Raw genomic sequence first — 21,701 nt, forward strand, 5'->3', positions numbered from 1 at the left:
CCCCATAAAGGCATTCATTCATTCATTCAATCAATCCATCAATGACCCAACAAGCCCAGGTCTGGGAGAGACAAAGGTGGCTGAATTACCTGTTGACAAGTAGTTGGGTTGGATCACAGGGTGGTCATGGGGGTTGGCACTTCTCAGTTTGAGCCAGCCCACGCTCGTGCCCCGCATGGTCCCCACATGCACCTGGAAGAGCCCAGAGAGGCGGTGACCCCTGTTAACCCCCCAGCTTAGTCATTTAGAGAGGCCCCGGGTTTCCTGTGGTCCCTGGGACTCAACACCCAGAGTCAATTAAGAGCAGATACATTTTAAAATCTACCTGCATCTTACCAACCCACCCCCAACACACACAAAAGGCATCAAACCACCTCAATCACTCTCTTCTGCTCCCTGGCTTTATACCTGATGGCTCAGATGTTCAGGGACTGGCAGTCCCTGGGCAGAGCCGGCTTCATTGTCCATTTCTAGTACTCAGGACCCGGTGCCTCCGCCCCGAGCTGGGTGCGGGTGTGGCCTTGCTGTGTGCCGTGCAGTCGGCTTCACTCTACCTCTGGCTCCCCACCCCCCTTCCCTCCCCTCAGACACTCTGAGCAGCTGGAGAGCAGTGTATCGCCTTCTGGGCCGCCCACCCTGGAGGCCCTGCTGCAGTGGGGAGACGACCTGCTCACCTGGTAAGCCTCCTGCTGTGGGAGGACCCGCCCATGGTCGATCACCTGGGAAGGGAGGAAGTGGAACTGGATGTCCGGGTGGGGGACCCCAGGCTGGCTCCGGATGAACCCACCTGTTTCCAGATGGGACGTGGCTCCATCCCCTGAGGATGAGAAGACGATGAGGCAGAAGAGCAAGTCCAGGCGTGGCAGGTGGGCCAGCCTCCTCTCTCCTGGGCACTCCCTCCTCCTCTTCCTGGCCTGTATTCTAGTGCCTGGACCCAAGTCCTCGACTCTGTCCTCCTTCCCCCAGGTGAGCTCACCCAACACCATGGCTTCCGATATCAGCTCCATGCCAAGGGGCTTCAGCTTTGCCCCTTCCCCTGACTCCACCACTGCCAACTGGACTGTGGGACCTGATGTCCTATGGGCATCCCAAACCTACTGCAGCCCACCCTTCACACACAGGCCGTGATCAAGGTCAAGGCCCTCTTCCATCCAACCTCCCACTGTTGCAGGAAGGGGAACCCCTTCCAGGGCCCGAGAGTGGGCTCTTCTCTAACACTCGGAAATGAATTGTCCGAGGAGGCACACGTGCTGACAAAGCAAAAGACTTTATTGGGAAGGGGCGCCCTGGGCAGAGAGCAGGAGGGTAAGGGAACCCAGGAGAACTGCTCTGCCATGTGGCTCACAGTCTCAGGTTTTATGGTGATGGGGTTAGTTTCCAGGTTGTCTCTGGCCAAGCATCTTGCTTGGCCCATCGTCTGACTCAGGGTCCTTCCTGGTGGCACGCGCCATCTCTCAGCCAAGATGGATCCCAGCGCAAAGGACTCTGGGAGGCTGTCGTCTCTGCCCTCTTTTGGCCCCTCCCAAATCCTCCCGGTTAGTTTTCCCCAGCAGCACCATGTTCTTTTTCAGGACCTCCTGTTGTGAGACACCTCAGGCAAGAGGCTATCATCGTGCCTGGCCAAGGCGGGTGGTTTTGGTTAATGGTTCCGTAACAACTCGAGAGCCCACTCTCGGGCCCTGGAAGGGGTCTCCCTTCCTGCAACAGCTGGCTACTCTGGTGGAATCTCTTCTTCACTACGACTGACATCCTGACTGCTCAGGCACCAGCTCACCTACCGACGGACCAGACCCAGAGGCCACCACTGGGACCCTCTTGTCCCTGATCTCCTCCTGACACAGATGACTGTCCAGAGTGCCCCGCCCAGGTAAGGAACAAGAGACGTTGCTGACCTCTTTGCCCTTCCCTCTCCCCTTCCTCTTCTCAACCCCTCCTATCCTACCCTCCTTTCTTCTGGATGCCGGAGTCTGGCTGAAGGACCTCAGTTATCTGAGCGCCAGAGCCTGATCACCTCCGGTGGGCAGAGAACTTGAATTATCTGGTCTCTGGTTCCTGGTAGGGCCGAGTTCCTGTCCTCCCTTCCTAGAAGCCCAGAGAAAAGCCCCGTAACGCCTGGGCATCTGCAGGAGGCAGGAGATGTCCGTAAGGCCACCCCTTTTGTCCCCCCCTCCTTCCCCTCTTCTTTCAACCTGCCCTCCTTTCCTCCCTTTGAAATCTCTGAAGACCTGAGATATTTCCATTTACTCTGTTGGTCAGTACTCGGATCTGAAGTTCTCTGTCTCTGTAGGAGGTTTTCTGAGAGACTGCAATCTTGTATTTAAGGGAGTGTCTGATCAGGACAGCCGTGTCTGTGTGTGTTTTGTACTCTGTGTTCTGTGTTGCGATTTGCGATGGCCATTCTGCCTCATGAAATGGGAAATTCTGGTTCTGTTCCACTGCAGAGCCCTCTTGGGAGAATTCTGTCTGACTGGAAAGATTTTAGCTATGAGCCTATGACTAAGAAAAAGATGATATTCTATTATAACACTGTGTGGCCAGAATATTCTTTAGACTCCAGAGAAAACTGGCTTAGGTGAACCTCTTGAAAATTCCAAAACTGGTTCTTTTTGCATATACAGTTAGAAAAGGGAAGCTTGATAAAATAAAACGTCTTTTCAGAATTCTGACCCTGAGGGAACAACTCCTTCTGGGAGAACTTGCTTTTCTCGCCCTGTGCCTTGAGACCAGGGCTCTCAGGATCACTTATCTTATCTAGATCATCTATAATTCCTGAGATTGAGGGGAAAAAAAAAATGTGGAAGGAAAGCTTTCTAAATTTTACTTATTCCAACCATTATTTATAAACTAGTGAGTTTTATAATACCTGATTCATAACTAAGTTTAGAAAATGAAGCTTTGAGATCTCTGGTTGTGTTTGTCTATATATCTATCTGTGTGCGTTATATATATGTCCTTACCTTTGGATGTTATTACCAAAACTAATTTTTTAATGAGCTCTATTTAATTAGCTTAAGGGAAATTTAGCACTTATATAAATTTTCAAAAATACAGACGGTAACTGGCCAGAATTAATTTTAGGTTCATGTAAACTGGGAAATATTCAGTATTAAATTAATATCTGGTATTAAACTTAGTTTAAGTTTGTTAATTTAAATAGACATGTCTTTGTCACCAACATTAAGTATAATACCTTTATTGTACCTAGGTTTAATAGAAGTCAAATAAGATCTTATTATATCTGTTGTAAATCTGTCAGCAAAGAAAATAACTTGGTATGATGAAATTTTTTAAGTGAATTAAATACAAGTGAGATCAGAGCTTTTGGGTGAACTTTTTAGGAATAATTATATTTTAGGAATGTCTACTTGAGAATAATCTCTCCAGTACTTGGAAATATACTTGAAATTTAGAGTTGTTCTAAAGTAAGTGATGGAAGTTTATTGAATAGCTAGGTGGTTCCCAAATAAAATAAGATACTGAGACATCAATTACTAAACAGAGAAACTAAAGGTATTTAGGACTATTAATGAATATGTTTGGTGCCACCCTGAGATGTTCTCTGTAAGAAAGCAAATGTTTTTAGAAATTATCACTAGTATTTATGTTTACCAATCTACAGAATGCTAATGTAAAAGTTCATAATTGCTGGGACTTCCCTGGTGGTGCAGTGGTTAGGATGCCGCGTTCCCAATGCAGGGGGCCCGGGTTCGATCCCTGATCAGGGAACTAGATCCCACATGCATGCCACAACTAAGGAGCCCGCCTGCTGCAACTAAGACCCAGTGCAACCAAAAAAAAAAAAAAAGTTCATTATTGCTTACCTCTTAGTTTTCACTAGAAATTAAGGTTTTTAAGAGTTGAGGGCTCTAATTTTTAAACATGCAATTAAAGCTAATAGAAATAATAAAGGAAGCATTTCAGTGTACAGCAGGAAAGTAGGATGTGTGTTTGCAGTGAAGAAGGTATGAGAATGGAATTGCATTTTATTAAAGGAAAAGAAAGTGAGTCTGTCTTAGAGCTGGTTGTTTCTCAATGGAGAAGAGAATGTGGGGCAGACTAATATGGATACAGAAAGTGATGGAGGGTTTGTGGATGGTCAGGATTGGCTAGGTGTAGAGTGCAGTTAATTAAGTGAATTTTGTTGTTAAAAGCAGGCTGGTACAAGACTGGATCTGGTTTTCTCTCTTTAGTAAGAGGACAAAGTTTCCCTGGAATGCTGCTTTTGATAACAGATTGTGTGAGTTTCCGTGCGTTTCCGTGCCTTTAAGTGATCTGTATTTGCTTTTGAGATCTCTTGTACCTTTGGTTAAGGAATAAGCATTATCTCACAATGACCTATGATCTTATTTGACCAAGTGTTTTGAGACCTTTTGACAAACTTCCCAAATACCAAATTTTAATTAAAGTTCTTTTGACCTCCAGCTAACTTTGGGACACTTTAGAGGGTCTCTGAGGGATTTCAGAGAGAAATATTTAACTAGTATTATTTGGTATGTTAAATTACATGGAGAGCATTATCACACTAGTGATAAACCTACTTAGAATATACTGTATGGATAAATAAATATTATTAATATACACATTCTAGAAATTATATAAAGTTTCTGAAATTTGGATATGTCCTGGTATTGTTATAATATTAGTTACCTTAAAATGTTGTATGTGACAGAAACTTGGTTAAGCTTCTTTGTCAAAAAGATTGTAATCAGATCTTTATTTATTTATTTATTCATTTATTATTTTTGGCTGTGTTGGGTCTTCGTTTCTGTGCGAGGGCTTTCTCTAGTTGCGGCGAGCGGGGGCCACTCCTCATCGCGGTGCGCGGGCCTCTCACTGTCGCGGCCTCTCTTGTTGCGGAGCACAGGCTCCAGACGCGATCTTTAATCTTGCCTTTTTAAGACTTTTCGTCATTCACAGACAGTTAAACTGATGCTTTGCAAAACTGCTTCATCTTCAAGAAGATTCACAGAAAGGGCTTTAGACAAGTAAAGGTTTCTGATAACTTTTAAATCATACTACTAAACTAGGTAAGACTTTTTTTGGGGGGGGGGTAGCTATTTTATTTATGTCTTTGTTTGTTTATTTATTTAATTTTTGGCTGCACCGCGAGGCATGTGGGATCTTAGTTCCCCGACCAGGGATGGAACCCTTGGCGTCTTAACCACTGGACCGCCGGGAAAGTCCCAGGTAAGATATTTTTAAACAGTCTAATGGAAACTGTTAACAAAAAGGATTAGTTACATAGGATTGAGTAAACTGATGAACGTGGTTATAATTTTTATGGTTTCTGTCTGAAACATTACTAGCTTTTAATCTGTGTTTTCCAGATATAAAGAAACCCCCTCAAACTAATTATGACTTATAGCAATTTGGTAAATTGTACCTTTGTAAGCAGAATTGAAACACTTCTCTTTTCTTTCTACCTGATCCCTCCAGAAATTGGAAACTCTTAGGTTCCCAGCAGCTTTATAAGATAAATTAGTAAAGCCACCTCCTAACAGGTGCAGGAATCTCAAGTTATTTTGCGGACCTCAAAAAGGGAGGGATTCACCTAAATCTATAAGGCAAAATCTGTGACAGGCCCTTGGCGTGGCTTTCCTGGCCTTGGGAGGCCTTTTATCAAACTTAATTTGCAGACAAATTAATCTTGATTTGGCTATATCTGATAAAAATGAGGTATGTTAAATTACATGGAGAGCATTATCACTCACTTCTGAGATAGTTCCTTGCTGTTATGTTATGTTATATTGTTGCAAAGTTTAATTGAATTATTAAAAGGACACTAAATTTGTTTCTGAAGCTTAACTCAGTAATCTATCTTTGGATGAAGATCAGATGCTCCATGATCTGCAACCAGAAGGTTAACACCAGGCTATGGTCATTTAAATTTAAAGGCTCCCTTATGTTGGGGAAATTAAACCATACTAGGGATAACCAGCCTAGTAACACTAGGAAATTGGGCGGGGTGCCTTATGGACAATGCCAATATATAATGTCCCTTCAAGATAAGAATTGGTACACAACAGACTAAGTCAGATGAACTGGGATATACTGGGCTGCACCTAATGGAAGTTCTTGACTTAAATTTTTACGTATGACCTTACTAATACTGCTAGCTATATTATTTTTTATATTGCCTGTTTTGTTGTTTCTTTCATTACCAAATATGTGACTGAGCCTCTGATAAAATGATGATATATAGTTACATATATGAGATCAATGATTGTTATAGTGTAACTCTAGATATGGGAAGAAGCATATCAGCATCATCCCTCCTAGATTTAATCTAACTAGAAAGTATTTTACCAAAAACTACTTCTCTCATTCAAATAAAATTTTCTACACTAGTATCAGACCAAAAAGGTCTAATCAAACTATATTTGCTCTCATTCCTCTTTACCCTCACCCTAAGCATAGTTCTATTTAATTACCATGAGTAACCTCTATAATAACTACAACACCAATAGGCAATGACCAACCAGTGACAGTCACTAATCAAGCACCATAACTATACAACGCCACAATTCCTACAGCCTCTTCACTAAAAAGTCCAGAATCACCTGTATTATAATCCACTCAATCCTCTAGCCTGTTAAACTTGAAATACAATCTCCACTTCCTCGTCTTCTAAAACATAAAATACCATTGAAAATTATATTATCAACCCTGAAAGAAATATACCTAAAACAGTCTTCTTAGAAACTCAAACCTCAGGATACTGCTCAGTAGCTATAGCTGTTGTATAACCAAACACTACCAACATCCCCCCTACATAAATCAAAAATACTATTAAACCCAAAAATGAGCCACCAAAATTCAACACAATCCCACAACCAACACCACCACCCACAATCAACCCAAGTCCACCATAAATAGGCAAAGGTTTTGAAGAAAACCCCACCAAACTAATTACAAAAATAGTACTTAAAATACAGTGTATGTTATCATTATTCTTACATGGCCAATGACGTGAAAAATCATCGTTGTTATTCAACTATAAGAACACTAATGACCAACATCACACCCATTAATAAAAATTATTAACGGTGCATTTATTGATCTTCCAGCCCCATCAAACATTTCATCATGATGAGATCTCGGTTCCATTTGTTTAGTATTACAAATCTTAACAGGCTTATTCCTAGCAATACATTACACATCAGACATAATAACCGCTTTCTCATCGGTAACACATATCTGCCGAGATGTAAACTATGGGTGAGTTATCCGATACCTACATGCAAATGGAGCGTCCATATTTTTTATTTGCCTATTTATTCACATAGGATGAGGCTTCTATTATGGATCCTATACTTTTTTAGAAACATGAAACATTGGAATCATCTTATTATTTACAGTCATAGCCACAGTATTTACAGGCGATGTCTTACCTTGAGAACAAATATTCTGAGGGGCAACAGTTATTACTAATCTCCTCTCAGCAATTCCATATATCGGCACAAGCCTTGTCAAATGAATCTGAGGTGGCTTTTCAGTAGATAAAGCAACTCTTACATGCTTCTTTGCTTTCCATTTTATTCTCCCATTCATTATTGCAGCACTAACAAACAGCTGTCCCCTTACTATTCCTTCACGAAACAGGATCTAATAACCCCACAGGAATCTCATCTGACGTAACAAAATTCCATTTCACCCCTACTATACAATCAAAGACATCTAGGTGCCTTATTACTAGTTCTAGCACTAATAATGTTAGTGGTATTTTCACCCGATTTATTAAGAGACCCTGATAACTACACCCCAGCAAACCCTCTCAAAACACCACCCATATCAAGCCAGACTGGTACTTCCTATTTGCATATGCAATCCTGCGATCAATCCCCAATAAACTAGGAGGAGTATTGGCCCTAATCTTTTCAGTCTTAATTCTAGCACTCATCCCAATACTCCATACATCTAGACAACGAAGCATAACATTTTGACCTCTAAAGCATAATATTTCGATCTCTCAGCCAATGCCTATTTTGAGTACTAGTAGCAGACCTATTAACACTAACATGAATTGGAGGACAACCCGTGGAATACCCCTTCTTTACTATCAGACAACTAGCATCTATTTTATATTTCTTTTTAATTCGGGTACTAATGTCAGTAACTAGCATCACTGAAAATAATCTCCTGAAATGAAGAGTGTTTGTAGTATATCTATCTATTACCCTGGTCTTGTAAACCAGAAAAGGAGAGTAACATTCTCTCCCTAAGACTCAAGGAAGAAGCTCCAGATCCACCATCAGCACCCAAAACGTTATGGGACATTTACAAGATTATTAAGTACCATGTCAGTATTAAAATAACCTCTTTTTACCATAAACTACTATGTACTTTGTGCATATATGCACTACCACATTAATATGTACCTAATACCATATCGTACATACTGCATTATATGTATAATGTGTATTATTTACCCCATGCTTATAAGCATGTACATTATCTTATTGACAGTACACAGTACATTATATGTACAATCGTACATTAATTATTTACCCCATGCTTATAAGCATGTACATTATCTTATTGACAGTACACAGCACATTAAGTCAAATCAATTCTAGTCAACGTGTGTATCATATCCAATAGGTCACAAGTGTAACCAGCAGGCTGCGTGAAACCACCAACCCGCTTGGGGTGTCCCTCTTGTCGCTCCGGGCCCATAACTTGTGGCGGTTTCTACAAATGAACTTTATCAGACAAGTGGTTCTCACTTCAGGGCCATCTCACCTGAGAGAGCCCACTCTTTCCTCCTAAATAAGACATCTTGTCGGACCAATGACTAATCAGCCCATGCTTACACATAACTGTGATTTCATGCATTTGCTAATTTTTAATTTTTAAAGGGATGCTGTGACTCAGCTATGGCCATCTGAGGCCTTAACACAGTCAAATAAATTGTAGCTGGACTTTAATTGAATATTATTTACCAACATCATCAACCATAAGGTGTTATTCAATCAATGGTTACAGGCCATAAGGAAATTATGGACACACATACACACACATACATGTACATACACACACACACGCAGTAAACAGATGAATGACCTGTTTAACAAACCCTCTTTACCCTCCACTACATCCCATGCTCTACATGCCTATAATGCCTTGCCAAACCCCCAAAACAAGGCAAAAACATATAAATACATGGAATTTAGCCGTCTACTCAATAAACATGAACTGAATGCTCAGAATTAGATAGACCTAGAAAATAAACCCCAATCATACCAATCAACTACTTATTTACCATTTATATAGACCACTTTTATCAAAATTTTAACACTAAATCCAACATAAACCACATAAAACAACCATATACATGTTACTTCACTATGTAAAAACAGCTTGTTAGTGTAGCTTAAAATCTAAAGCAAGGCACTGAAAATGCCCAGATGAGTTTACCAAGTCCATAAACACATAGGTTTGGTCCCAGCCTTTCTATTAATTTTTAATAAAATTCACATGTAAGCATCTGTGCCCCAGTGAGAATGCCCTGTAAATCATTACGATTAAAAGGAGCAGGCATCAAGCACACTAATATGAGTAGCTCATAATGCCTTGCTTAACCACACCCCATGGGAAACAGCAGTGATAAAGATTAAGCCATAAACGAAAGTTCGACTAAGTTATATTAACTAGGGTTGGTAAATTTTCTGCCAGCCACCGTGGTCATATAATTAACCCAAATTAATAGAAAATCGGTGTAAAGTGTGTTAAAGAGTGATGTAAAATGAAGTTAAATTTTAACTAAGCTGTAAAAAGCCGTAACTAAAATAGACTACGAAGGTGACTTTAGTATTTCCTGACTACAGGACAGCTAAGACCCAAACTGGGATTAGGTACCCCACTATGCTTAGCCCTAAACCCAAATAACTACAAGAACAAAATTATTTGCCAGAGTTCTACTACCAACAGCTGAAAACTCAGAGGACTGGGCGGTGCTTCCCACTCTTCCAGAGCAGCCTGTTTCACAATCGATCAACCCTGCCAGCCCACCAGCCCTGGCTAATTCAGTCTGTATACCGCCATCTTCAGCAAACTCTAAAAAAGAATAAAAGCAAGCATAATTATCATACATAAAACGTTAGGTCAAGGTGTAACCTACAGGATGGGAAGAAATGGGCTACATTTTCTATTTCAAGAATATATTTCTCACACACGAATTATGAAAACTAAAAACCAAAGGAGGATTTAGTAGTAAATTAAGAACAGAGTGCTTAATTGAATAAGGCCGTGAAGCAGGCACACACTGCCCATCACCCTCGTCAAGTATTATAATAATTTCCTATAATCTATCAGCAAATACTAATCATACGAGAGGAGACAAGTCGTAACAAGCATACTGGAAAGTGTGCTTGGATAAATCAAAGCGTAGCTTAAATAAAGCACCTAGTTTACACCTAGATTTCATAATTTATGAATACTCTGAACTAAATCTAGCCCAACACCTCTCCCCATATCTACTAATATAAGCAGACTAAATAAAACATTCACTCAACATTTAAAGTATAGGGGATAGAAATTTAAAATATCCTCTGGCGCTATAGAAAGGTACTGTAAGGGAATGATGAAAAAAGCATTAAAAGTAACAAAAAGCAAAGTTTACCCCTTGTACCTTTCGCATAATGATTTAACTAGGGAACATCTAACAAAGAACTTAAGTTAAATATGGCGAAACCAGACGAGCTACTTATGAACAGTTTATTACAACAAACTCATCTATGTAGCAAAATAGAAGATTTATAAGTAGAGGTGACAAACCTAACGAGCCTGGTGATAGCTCGTTGTCCAGGAAAAGAATTTCAGTTCAACTTTTAAAATTACCAAAATAATTATAAATTTTAATGTATTTTACAATGTTATCTAAATAGGTACAACTTTTTAGAAATGGATACAATCTTATCTAGAGAGTAAAGACAAACAACACCATAGTTGGCTTAAAAGCAGCCACCAATTAAGAAAGTGTTCAAGCTCAACAATAACTTAATACCAATAACAAGCAAATCAACTCCTAGATTTCTACTGGACTAAATTATTGACCGACAGAGGTAATAATGTTATTATGAGCAACAAGAAGTATTTCTCCTTGCATAAGTTTACATCAGTAACTAATAATATACTGATAATTAACAGTAAATAAATACAACTCAACATTAAATTATTTATTAAACACCGTTAATCCAACATAGGCAGGCACTCAAGGAAAGATTAAGAAAAGTAAAAAGAACTTGGCAAACACAAACCCTGTCTGTTTACCAAAAACATCACCTCTAGCATAACTAGTATTAGAGGCACTACCTGGCCAGTGACAACTGTTAGATGGCCGCAGTGTCCTGACCATGCAAAGGTAGCATAATCATTTGTTCTCTAAATAAGGCCTTGTACGAATGGCCACACGAGGGTTTTACTGTCTCTTACTTTCAATCAGTGAAACTGACCTTACCATGAAGAGGTGGGAATAACAAAATAAGACGAGAAGGCCCTATGGAGCTTTAATTAATTAAGCAAAAAAAACTTAACTAAACCACCAAGGGATAAAAATATTTTATATGGGTTTTATATTTTATTTTGGTTGGGGTGACCTTGGAACACAAAAAAGGCTCTGAGTGATTAAAGTCTAGACTTACCAGTCAAAACATATCATCACTAATTGATCCAAAAAATTGATCAACAAGTTACCCTAGGGATAACAGCTCAATCCTATTCTAGAGTTCATATCAACAATAGGGTTTATGACCTCGATGTTGGATCAGGACACCCCAATGCTGTAACCGCTATTAAAGGTTTGTTTGTTCAATGATTAAAGTCCTACATGATCTGAGTTCAGACCGGTTTCTATCTATTATATACTTCTCCCAGTATGAAAGGACAAGCGAAATAAGGCCCACTTTAAAAAGTGCCTTAAAACCAATTAATGATATACTCTTAATTTAATTAATACATATAATATATTACTCAAGACCAGGGTTTGTTAAGGTGGCAGAGCCCGGTAATTGCGTAAAACTTAAACCTTTATAACCAGAGGTTCAAATCCTCTCCCTTAACAAAATGTTTATAATTAATATCTTAACACTTGTTATCCCCATTCTTCTAGCCGTAGCATTCCTAACATTAATTGAACGAAAAATTTTAGGTTATATGCAACTTCAAAAAGGGCCAAATATCGTAGGACCATGTGGCCTATTACAGCCCATTGCTGATGCAGTCTAATTATTCACTAAAGAACCACTACGACCAGCTACATCCTCCATTTCCATATTTATCATTGCACCAACCCTAGCCCTAAACATATGAATTCCCCTACCCATACCTTACCCCCTTATTAATATAAATCTAGGAGTATTATTTATGCTAGCGATATCAAGCCTAGCTGTATACTCCATTTTATGATCCGGATGGGCTTCCAACTCAAAATACGCATTAATTGAAGCCCTACAAGCAGTAGCACAAACAATTTCATATGAAGTAACACTAGCAATTATTCTTTTATCAGTCCTCTTAAGAAACAGGTCTTTTACCCTCTCAACCTCCATCACAACACAAGAGCATTTATGAAAAATTTTCCCATCATGACCCTTAGCTATAATATGATTTATTTCCACTCGAGCAGAAACTAACCGAGCTCCCTTTGACCTAACAGAAGGAGAATCTGAACCTGTATCAGGCTTCAACATAGAATATGCAGCAGGCCCATTTGTCATATTTTTCTTAGCAGAATACGCCAACATTATCATAATAAACATTTTCTCAACAATCCTATTTCTAAGGGCGTTCCATAACCCCTACATACCAGAACTATACAAAACCAACCTTATCATCAAAACACTATTACTAACAATTTCTTTCCTATGAATTCAAGCATCCTACTCTCGACTCTGATACAATCAACTAATACATTTACTTTGAAAAAACGTCTGACTACTAACGCTAGCCATATGCATATGACATGTCTCACTACCTATTATAACATCAAGCATTCCTCCACAAACATAAGAAATATGTCTGATAAAAGAGTTACTGTGATAGAGTAAATTATAGAGGTTTAAACGCTCTTATTTCTAGAATCATAGGAACTGAACCTATGCTTAAGAATTCAAAATTCTTCGTGCTACCACATTACACCATAATATATAGCAAGGTCAGTTAAATAAGTTATTGGGCCCACGCCCCGAAAATGTTGGTTTATATCCTTCTCGTACTATTAAACTCCATCATCTTTATCATCATCCTAACAACCATTATCTCAGAGACCATAATTGTAATAACTAGCTCCCACTGACTACTTATTTGAATCGGTTTTGAAATAAATATACTAGCCATTATTCCCATTACAATAAAAAAGTTTAACGCATGAGCTATAGAAGCATCCACTAAATATTTTCTAATACAAGCTACCGCATCCATATTACTTATAATAGGCATTATCATTAACCTATTATACTCCAGCCAATGAACTATTAACAAAAATCTTTAATCCAACAGCATCTATAGTAATAGCAATAGCCCTAACCATAAAACTAGGACTATCTCCATTCCACTTCCGAGTACCTGAAGTTACACAAGGCATCTCATTAACAGCATGCTTAATCTTATTAACATGACAAAAACTTGCACCCTTGTCAGTATTATACCAAATCTCACCATCCATCAGCCTAAACCTAGTATTATCCATATCCATACCATCTATTATAATTGGAGGATGAGGTGAACTAAACCAAACCCAGCAATGAAAAATTATAGCTTATTCATCAATTGCTCACATAGGGTGAATAACAGCCATTATATTGTAAAACCCAACTATAACAATCCTAAACCTACTAATATATATCATAATAACACTTACCATATTCATACTATTCATTTACAGCTCAGTCACCACCACACTATCACACACAAAATAAAATACCCATTATTACAACCCTCATTCTTATCACCCTTATCAATAGGAGGTCTTCCTCCACTATCAGGATTTATGCCAAAATGAATACTTATTCAAGAAAAAACAAAAAATAACAATATTATTTTACCCACACTAATAGCCGTCACAGCGTTACTCAATCTATACTTCTACATACGACTCATGTATTCTACAGCACTAACTATATTTCCCTCTATAAATAATATAAAAGTAAAATGACAATTTGATTTGACAAAACAACTTTCCTACCAACAGTAATTGTAATATCCACAATACTCTTATCCCTTACACCAATCCTTTCAGTATTGGACTAGGAATTTAGGTTACACAGACCAAGAGCCTTCAAAGCACTAAGCAAGTATAAGTTACTTAATTCCTGCTCAATAAGGATTTCAAGACTATATCCTACATCAATTGAATGCAAATCAAACAACACTTTAATTTAAGCTAAATCCTCACTAGACTGGTAGGATTACATTTCCCACGAAACTTTTAGTTAACACCTAAATACCCTAGTCAACTGGCTTCAATCTACTTCTCCTGCTGCCAGGAAGAAAAAAAAAAAAAGCGGAAGAAGCCCCAGCAGAATTGAAGCTGCTTCTCTGAATTTGCAATTCAATATGTAAAATTCACCACAGCACTTGGCAAAAAGAGGACTCAACCCCTGTCTTTCGATTTACAGTCTAATGCTTACTCAGCCATTTTACCTACATTCATAAACCGCTGACTATTCTTAACTAACCATAAAGATATCAGTACCTTATATTTACTGTTCGGTGCTTGGGCTGGAATAGTAGACACTGCCTTAAGCCTGTTAATTCATGCTGAATTAGGCTAACCTGGAACACTGCTAGGAGATGATCAGATTTACAATGTACTTGTAACAGCCCATGCATTTGTAATAATTTTTTTTATAGTTATGCCTATCACAATTGGAGGCTTCAGAAACTGACTAGTCAGTCCCACGAATGCTGGGGCACCCGATATAGCCTTTCCCCATATAAATCATACAAGCTTCTGATTACTTCCACCCTCCTTCCTACTACTACTTGCATCATCAATAGTTGAAGCCGGTGCCGGTACAGGCTGAACTGTATATCCACCCTTAGCCGGAAACCTAGCCCATGCTGGAGCTTCAGTAGACCTTACTATCTTTTCCCTACATCTAGCAGGTGTCTCAATTTTAGGTGCTATTAATTTTATTACTACGATTATTAATATAAAGCCACCCACTATACCCCAACATCAAACACCATTATTTGTAATGATCAGTTTTAATTACAGCTGTATTGCTGCTATTATCATTACCTGTATTAGCAGCCAGGATTACTATGCTATTAACAGACCGAAACCTAAACACAACCTTTTTTGACCCCGTGGGAGGGGGTCATCCAATCTTATATCAACACCTATTCTGATTCTTCGGACAACCTGAAGTCTATGTTCTGATTTTACCTGGATTTGGAATAATCTCACATATTGTAAATTATTATTCAGGAAAAAAAAAAAGAGCCTTTTGGATATATAGGTAAGTATGAGCCATAATATCAATCGAATTTTTAGGATTCATTGTATGAGCTCACCATATGTTTACAGTAGGTACAGATGTTGACACACGAGCATATTTTACATCAGCCATTATAATTATTGCTATTTCCACAGGAGTAAAAGTATTTAGTTGACTAGCAACCCTTCATGGAGGTAATATCAAATGATCTCCCACCATAATATGAGCCCTAGGCTTCATTTTCCTTTTTGCAGTAGGTGAATTAACAGGAATTGTCTTAGCTAACTCATCACTAGACATTGTCCTTCACGATACATATCTTGTAGTTGCACACTTCCACTACATATTATCAACAGGAGCAGTATTCACTATTATGGGAGGCTTCGTACATTGATTCCCACTATTCTCTCAGGTTATACACTCAACTCAACGTGAGCAAAAATTCACTTTGTAATTTTATTTGTAGCTGTAAATATAACCTTCTTCCCACAACATTTCCTCGGTCTATCTGGAATACCATGACAATATTCCGACTACCCAGATGCATACACAACATGAAATACTGTCTCATCCATAGGCTTATTTATTTCACTAACAGCAGTAATATTAATAATTTTCATAATCTGAGAGGCATTCGCATCAAAACGAGACGTCTCAACGGTAAAGCTAACATATCTCCCAGGAGAATTCGGGAGGGGCAAAAGAGGGAGAAGACCAATCTCCCAGAGTCCTTCTCGCTGGAATCCATCTTGGCTGAGAGACGCACGCACCACCAGCAAGGACCCTGAGTCAGACTATGGGGCAAGCGAGATGACTGGCCAGAGACAACCCAGAAACTAACCCATTACCATAAAACCTGAGACTGCGAGGCACGTGGCAGAGCAGTTCTCCTGGGTTCCCCCAGGCTCTCCGCCTTGGGGTTCCTTCCCAGTAAAGTCTTTTGCTTTGTCAGTACGTGTGTCTCATCGGACAGTTCCTTTCTGAGTGTTAGACAAGAGCTTACTCTCTGGCCCTGGAAAGCCCTGCAACACCTGCACCGCCTCCTCCTCAAGGTGCTGCAGTCTCCCTGGCCCAACAAATTCGTCCTTCAAGCACACCAAATGCCTAGCCCCGGGGCCTTTGCACGTATTCTTCCTGCCTAACAGACCCCCTGCCACCATTCTCTAGTTTAACATCCTAATTATTCCTTCACTGTACTTAAAACTTAGCATGTTTACTTAGTTTCCTTCCATTGTCTCCACTAGCGCGTAAACTCCCTAAGAAAACCTGCCTTATTAGCACTTCTCACCATGTAGCACAGCACACGGTAGGTGTGCGAGAAATGCACGCTGAGTGAATAAGATTTCAAAGCACTACTTCCTGGCCAAACTCACTCAGTACTCTGAGACCCAGCTAGAAACCGCATGGAAAATGCTGAGAAATAGAAGCTGTAGTCCAGCATCAAGTGCCCTTCCTCTGCATTTTCTCCTGGCCCCTTGGGCCCCAGGCAGTGTCCAGGATGAGACCATCCCTATCCAGCCATCAGGAAGGGCAGCACCCAGCCCCTGCAGAGTCTCACCCCAGGCAAGCCCTGTGTATCGCATCTGGTCCTCACACCAACCTGCCACACAGGAACTGCATATCCCCATTTTGCAGATGGGAAAACTGAGGCTCAGAGAGCTGAAATAAATGGCATAGCTCAGCTTTGAACCAGCAATCTGAAGCCACAGCCCGGGCTAAGCACCTCAGGAGGGAGGCTGTGCTGCCCACAGAACATCTCTCCCAAAGTCATGGATGAGCACACCCACCTGTGAACTTCCAGAGCCACTCCAGGCCAATCCGGACCTTCCTCAAGGGCTTCTGTGCTGAGTGGAGGGTGATGGGGGAGGTGCACGCCTGCTGGATGTATATCTCCAGGTGGTCTTGGAGGTTCTGGCCAACTCCTGAAACCAGAGGGGCTGGTTAGGAAAATGTCTCCCAAAGGGGCTTAGCTGGCCTCTCAACATGCCCTGGTTTTGAAAACTTTTCCTCCACCCACTTATCTGCCAGGCCAGCTCCTGCTCATTCCCAGGGACACCATTCCCTCACTCCCAGCCATGTCTGGCCCTCTCAGATGCTGCTTGACACTCGCTCCCAGGGCAGCACCTGTAACCATCCAGGTGCCTTCCTGCTAAGCAGCACCCTCCACCGGGGCAGTGCCCACGCCTCCAGCTGGCACCACTCAGTGAGCTGTCCCGGAATGGCTGACCCTGCACCCTCACCCCTGGCCTGGGGAAGGAGGGAAGCAGGCCCGTCATGCTGTGCAGACCCAGCATGAGCCCATCCAAGCTCAAGGGGACACTGGGCAGGTCACTGTCATGGACCAGCACTTTCAAAGACCCCTTATGATAAAGCCTCAAGCTCTGGGAGCTTGAGTTATAAGAGAGGGCAAGAGGGACAGGGCCAGGCTCCAAAGGGCATCAGAAACAGTCTATGAAATAAATATTAAGCCTGGGAGAACCATCTGAACATGAACAGCATGTCAGGGTAGCTGGTGTGTCCTGAGGATGGAAAACACAAAGGCCCGGACCCCTCTTGCCACAGGGCTGCCCTGTTGACCTGCCTGAGCCCGGCCCAGTGGGCTTTACGGGCAGATGCTCCCTGCTAGAGGTGCCTCGCTGCTGAGAGGGATGGCATGTCTGGGGAAAGGAGGAAAACAACACAAAAGCTTGGGGTTTCGCTGGGGGTAGGAGTCCAGCGAGGCATGGGGGAACTTCAGGCTCGCGTGAACAATGTGACAGTTCTGAGGAGCCCTGACTCCTGTCCCCTCCCCACTCCATGCTAATAAAATATAATAAACTGTTTTATTTAACAGGGACACCTTTGGGGCGCAGTGGGGAAGGGAGCTCACCAGGAAGGTGGCACACCACCGGGATGCCCAGTTGCTTGAGGTCGTCTGCATTGCCCACGCCTGACAACATGAGTAGCTGTGGAGAGTTGATGGCACCTCCACTCAGAATCACCTCCTTGCTGGCATAAGCCTGGAAGAGGCAAGGGGCCATGCAGGTCACACTTTCCCAGAAAAGCCAGTCAGAACCCCAAGAATATGGCCTTGGCATGACGTACCCACATGGTGGGTGGGGATCCTGCTCACAGGCTCCAGAGCAAGGAAGAGGATGCTCAGGGCACCACTAGGTGAAAGTAGCCCGCACGTGCAGCTGTGGGCGTGTGTGATCATAAATCAAGCGTGGTTCATACTCTGATATATTCTGCAACAGCCTGACAGTAACGATGGTCTTAAAAACAGCACTGTAGAGCTCAAATGAGATAAATGAAAGCAGGCACTCAAACGAGCAGTTTAAATAAAGCACATGGTGAGCGAGATCTTCATGTGGGATGCAGAACAATCCCAACATGCTCCTAAGTGGAAAACAGCACAGTGCAGAAATGGGGGGTGTGATCACAGGTATGGTTTTTAAAGCCTCTAATATAAGCCTATCAATTTCTGGACAAGTGTGGAAGGCAATAGCAGAAAGAGTTTCATGGGGGCACTCCTGCCCGGGGCACCATGGGCCCTTTGCAGGTGGCTAGACTGGGGATTCCTCACCTCTGCCAGGCCACCACCTCCTGGGGACAGTCTTTCAGGCTGTTGCCAGCAGCTGCTCACTCCTTATCATCATGTTGATGGAGACAAGGACATGACTCCTGCCCTCCCACACTGACTGAGCCTGACCACGGGGTCACTGCCCACTCCCTCCCTGCCATGTGAGCTGCCCATGTGGTGGTAATTCACTCACCCTGTGGCTCTGGCCGTTCTTGATGTACTCCACACCCACTGCACGGGTACCTTCAAACAGCACCCTGCTCACAAATGTCCGGGTCTCAGCCGTGAGGGTGGGGCGGCGCAGTGCCGGATGCAGGTACGCACAGGCCGTGCTCCAGCGCTTGCCTGCAGGACAGAGCAAGGAGATCAGTCACAGCCCCAGCCTGTTCCCTAGGCACCTATCGTGCAGGGGGAGGTAGGGAAGGACTGGAGAAAGAGGGAATGTGCCCTTCCCCTGACTGTGCAAGCTCTGCCTCCAAAGGAAGGCTGAGACCAAAATACCCTGTCCAACTGACATCCACATCTACCTGGGGCCCCTGGATGCAGGTGGGAAAACATCCCTCTCCCTTGACAGCACGACAGAGACCAGGAGTGGCTGATAATGAGAGCCCTGGGTCCAGCCGGGCCTTGCCTCTGCCCTGCTGCGAGGCCCGTCACTGCTCTGTGCCTCAGTACGCCCATCTGTAAGGCTCTAAAACTTGGGGCTCTGTGGCCGGAGAGCTACCTCTTCATTCCACACCAACAGGGCCCAGAGGATGCCCAAGGGGTCACCATCTCCGAGTCACTTCTCGTTGGCTTTGAATGGTATTCGGTGGCCTGTCGCCAGTGTAATCTGTCACATCCCCTCCACCTCAAACCAGCCCCAGTCTGTCCACACTTACTGACCATGACAGGTGGAGGCAGGAGGGACGGGACCGTGAGAGAGCAGTGTTTCGTTTTTAGAGGAGGAACCTGGGAGACGGGGAATCGGAGGCCTCGCGCTACCTTCGTGGATGGTCATGTCCATCCAGCCGAAGCCCTCTTGCTGGAAGCCATTCATGTCCTCGGTGAGGGGGTAGCCGGCCTCCTGCGCCGCCTCCAGGAATGCGCGGTGCAGCGGGTGGCCGCTCTTGCCGCGGGACACCCGCAGGGGACCGTCGCCGCCGCGGTACCTCCCGGCGCCCAGCTCGTGCGCCTGCGCCTTGCGGAAGTAGGGCAGGCAGCGCGCGTAGTCCCAGCCCGCCGCGCCCTCCCGCTGCCAGCGCTCGTAGTCCTCGGCGTGCCCGCGGACGTAGACCATGGCGTTGAGCGACGACGAGCCGCCCCAGACCCGGCCGCGCGGCCAGTACAGCACGCGGCCGTCCAGGCCCGGCTGCGGCTCCGTGTAGTAGCACCAGTTGTACCTGTCATCGCACAGGTTGGCCACGAGGGCCGCGGGCATGTGGATCTTCCACAGGAGCCGCTTGCTCCCCGCGTACACATCCTTGGGCCCGGCCTCCAGCAGCAGCACTCGCTTGTCGGGGTCCTCCGTGAGCCGGCTGGCCAGCACGCAGCCAGCGGAGCCCGCACCCACCACCACGTGGCTGTACTCATCCCCAATCCGGGGGCGCTCGCTGGCCAGAGCACGGATGCCCTGGGGCCAGTGCTGCCCCAGGGCTCCCCATGGGCCCAGGCTCCCTCGCCTCCAGCCTCGAAGGATGCACCACATGCTTCCAGCCCAAGTCCTCTTACTTCCACGGAGGGGAATGTGATGACTCACTTTCCCTAAAACAGAAAAAGAGGCTTTGAAAAGTTTAACTCAGCATGCACTGCAGAATCAGCCCAAAGCTAGGGCAGCAAAGGGCCCCTGCAGGCCCGCCAGGTGCCTGCCGGGCGCTGGGTGGGGCAGGCCTGGCTGGCACGTCACTGCCCTGGGGAACCAGGAGGAGCGAGCGGAAGCACAAGCGGGGATATCAGTCCTGTGGGATCTGCACATGGACCGACAAGCACAGGGCTGGGGGCACAGGAGAGAGTCTCCTCCCCAAGCTTGGAGTGGGGAGGTCCCCAGAAAGGCTTCCCTGTGACATCTGTGCATGAACCTGGAGGCTGGTCAGGAGTCTACCTGCTGGAAAGCAGGGGCTTTCCAGGTTTACCCTCACTCCTCATCCATTCAAGACAGTAAGGCAGTTGCTGAGTCCCTGCCACGTGCCAGGCACCATTTCCTCTCTAGCAATACTCAGAAAACAAGACATCTACTCTCAAAACTGATGGTCTGGGACTAGGGAGACAGACAAGACTTACATAAATAACCAAAGGAAGTCAGGGTGAGAGGCTGGAGACTAAAGAGCTCAAAGCCTTTGACCTAAGGGCCCCAGAGTGCACGAGAGGGCTTTTCAGCAGGGGATGGGGTCAGAGCTACAATCTTTCAAGATCACTCTGTTGAGTGCTAGAGTTTTAACAAATACCAATAACTTCTGGAGGATCCTTTCCCAACAATGTTCATATTAATCCCAACATGCTCAGTGCACAGAGGTGGAAAAGAGCCGAGATATCCCATCAAGACCTCCACTGACACAGGAACCTTTGAGAAAGCCCCACCCATGAGGCTCAGGCACACAAGTCCCACCCAAGACTGAGGCTGCAACAGGAGAACTGGAAAACCTCAGGAAAACCCTGATAAATCCCTCCACCCCTTCCACGAGCCTATATCAAGTAACAGCAGCAGCCTATCACTGGAGGCA

At 43.6% G+C, this 21,701-nt stretch overlaps 1 protein-coding gene across 1 annotated transcript in view; it reads right to left on the reverse strand.

The window, feature by feature from the left end:
- Positions 1–21,701, reverse strand: part of CHDH (choline dehydrogenase) — a 68,332-nt gene that overhangs the window by 1,208 nt on the left and 45,423 nt on the right. The window contains exons 2-7 of the mRNA XM_061196997.1: positions 19,987–20,745; positions 19,196–19,347; positions 18,310–18,439; positions 17,228–17,362; positions 675–817; positions 90–192 (exon numbers count right to left, since the gene is read on the reverse strand). Coding sequence (XP_061052980.1) covers positions 90–192; positions 675–817; positions 17,228–17,362; positions 18,310–18,439; positions 19,196–19,347; positions 19,987–20,689 — 1,366 coding nt within the window. The 5' untranslated portion in view covers positions 20,690–20,745. The remainder of the gene's footprint in view (positions 1–89; positions 193–674; positions 818–17,227; positions 17,363–18,309; positions 18,440–19,195; positions 19,348–19,986; positions 20,746–21,701) is intronic.

This window comes from Eubalaena glacialis, chromosome 7 (genome assembly GCF_028564815.1).
Source record: "Eubalaena glacialis isolate mEubGla1 chromosome 7, mEubGla1.1.hap2.+ XY, whole genome shotgun sequence".
Lineage (NCBI taxonomy): Eukaryota > Metazoa > Chordata > Mammalia > Artiodactyla > Balaenidae > Eubalaena > Eubalaena glacialis.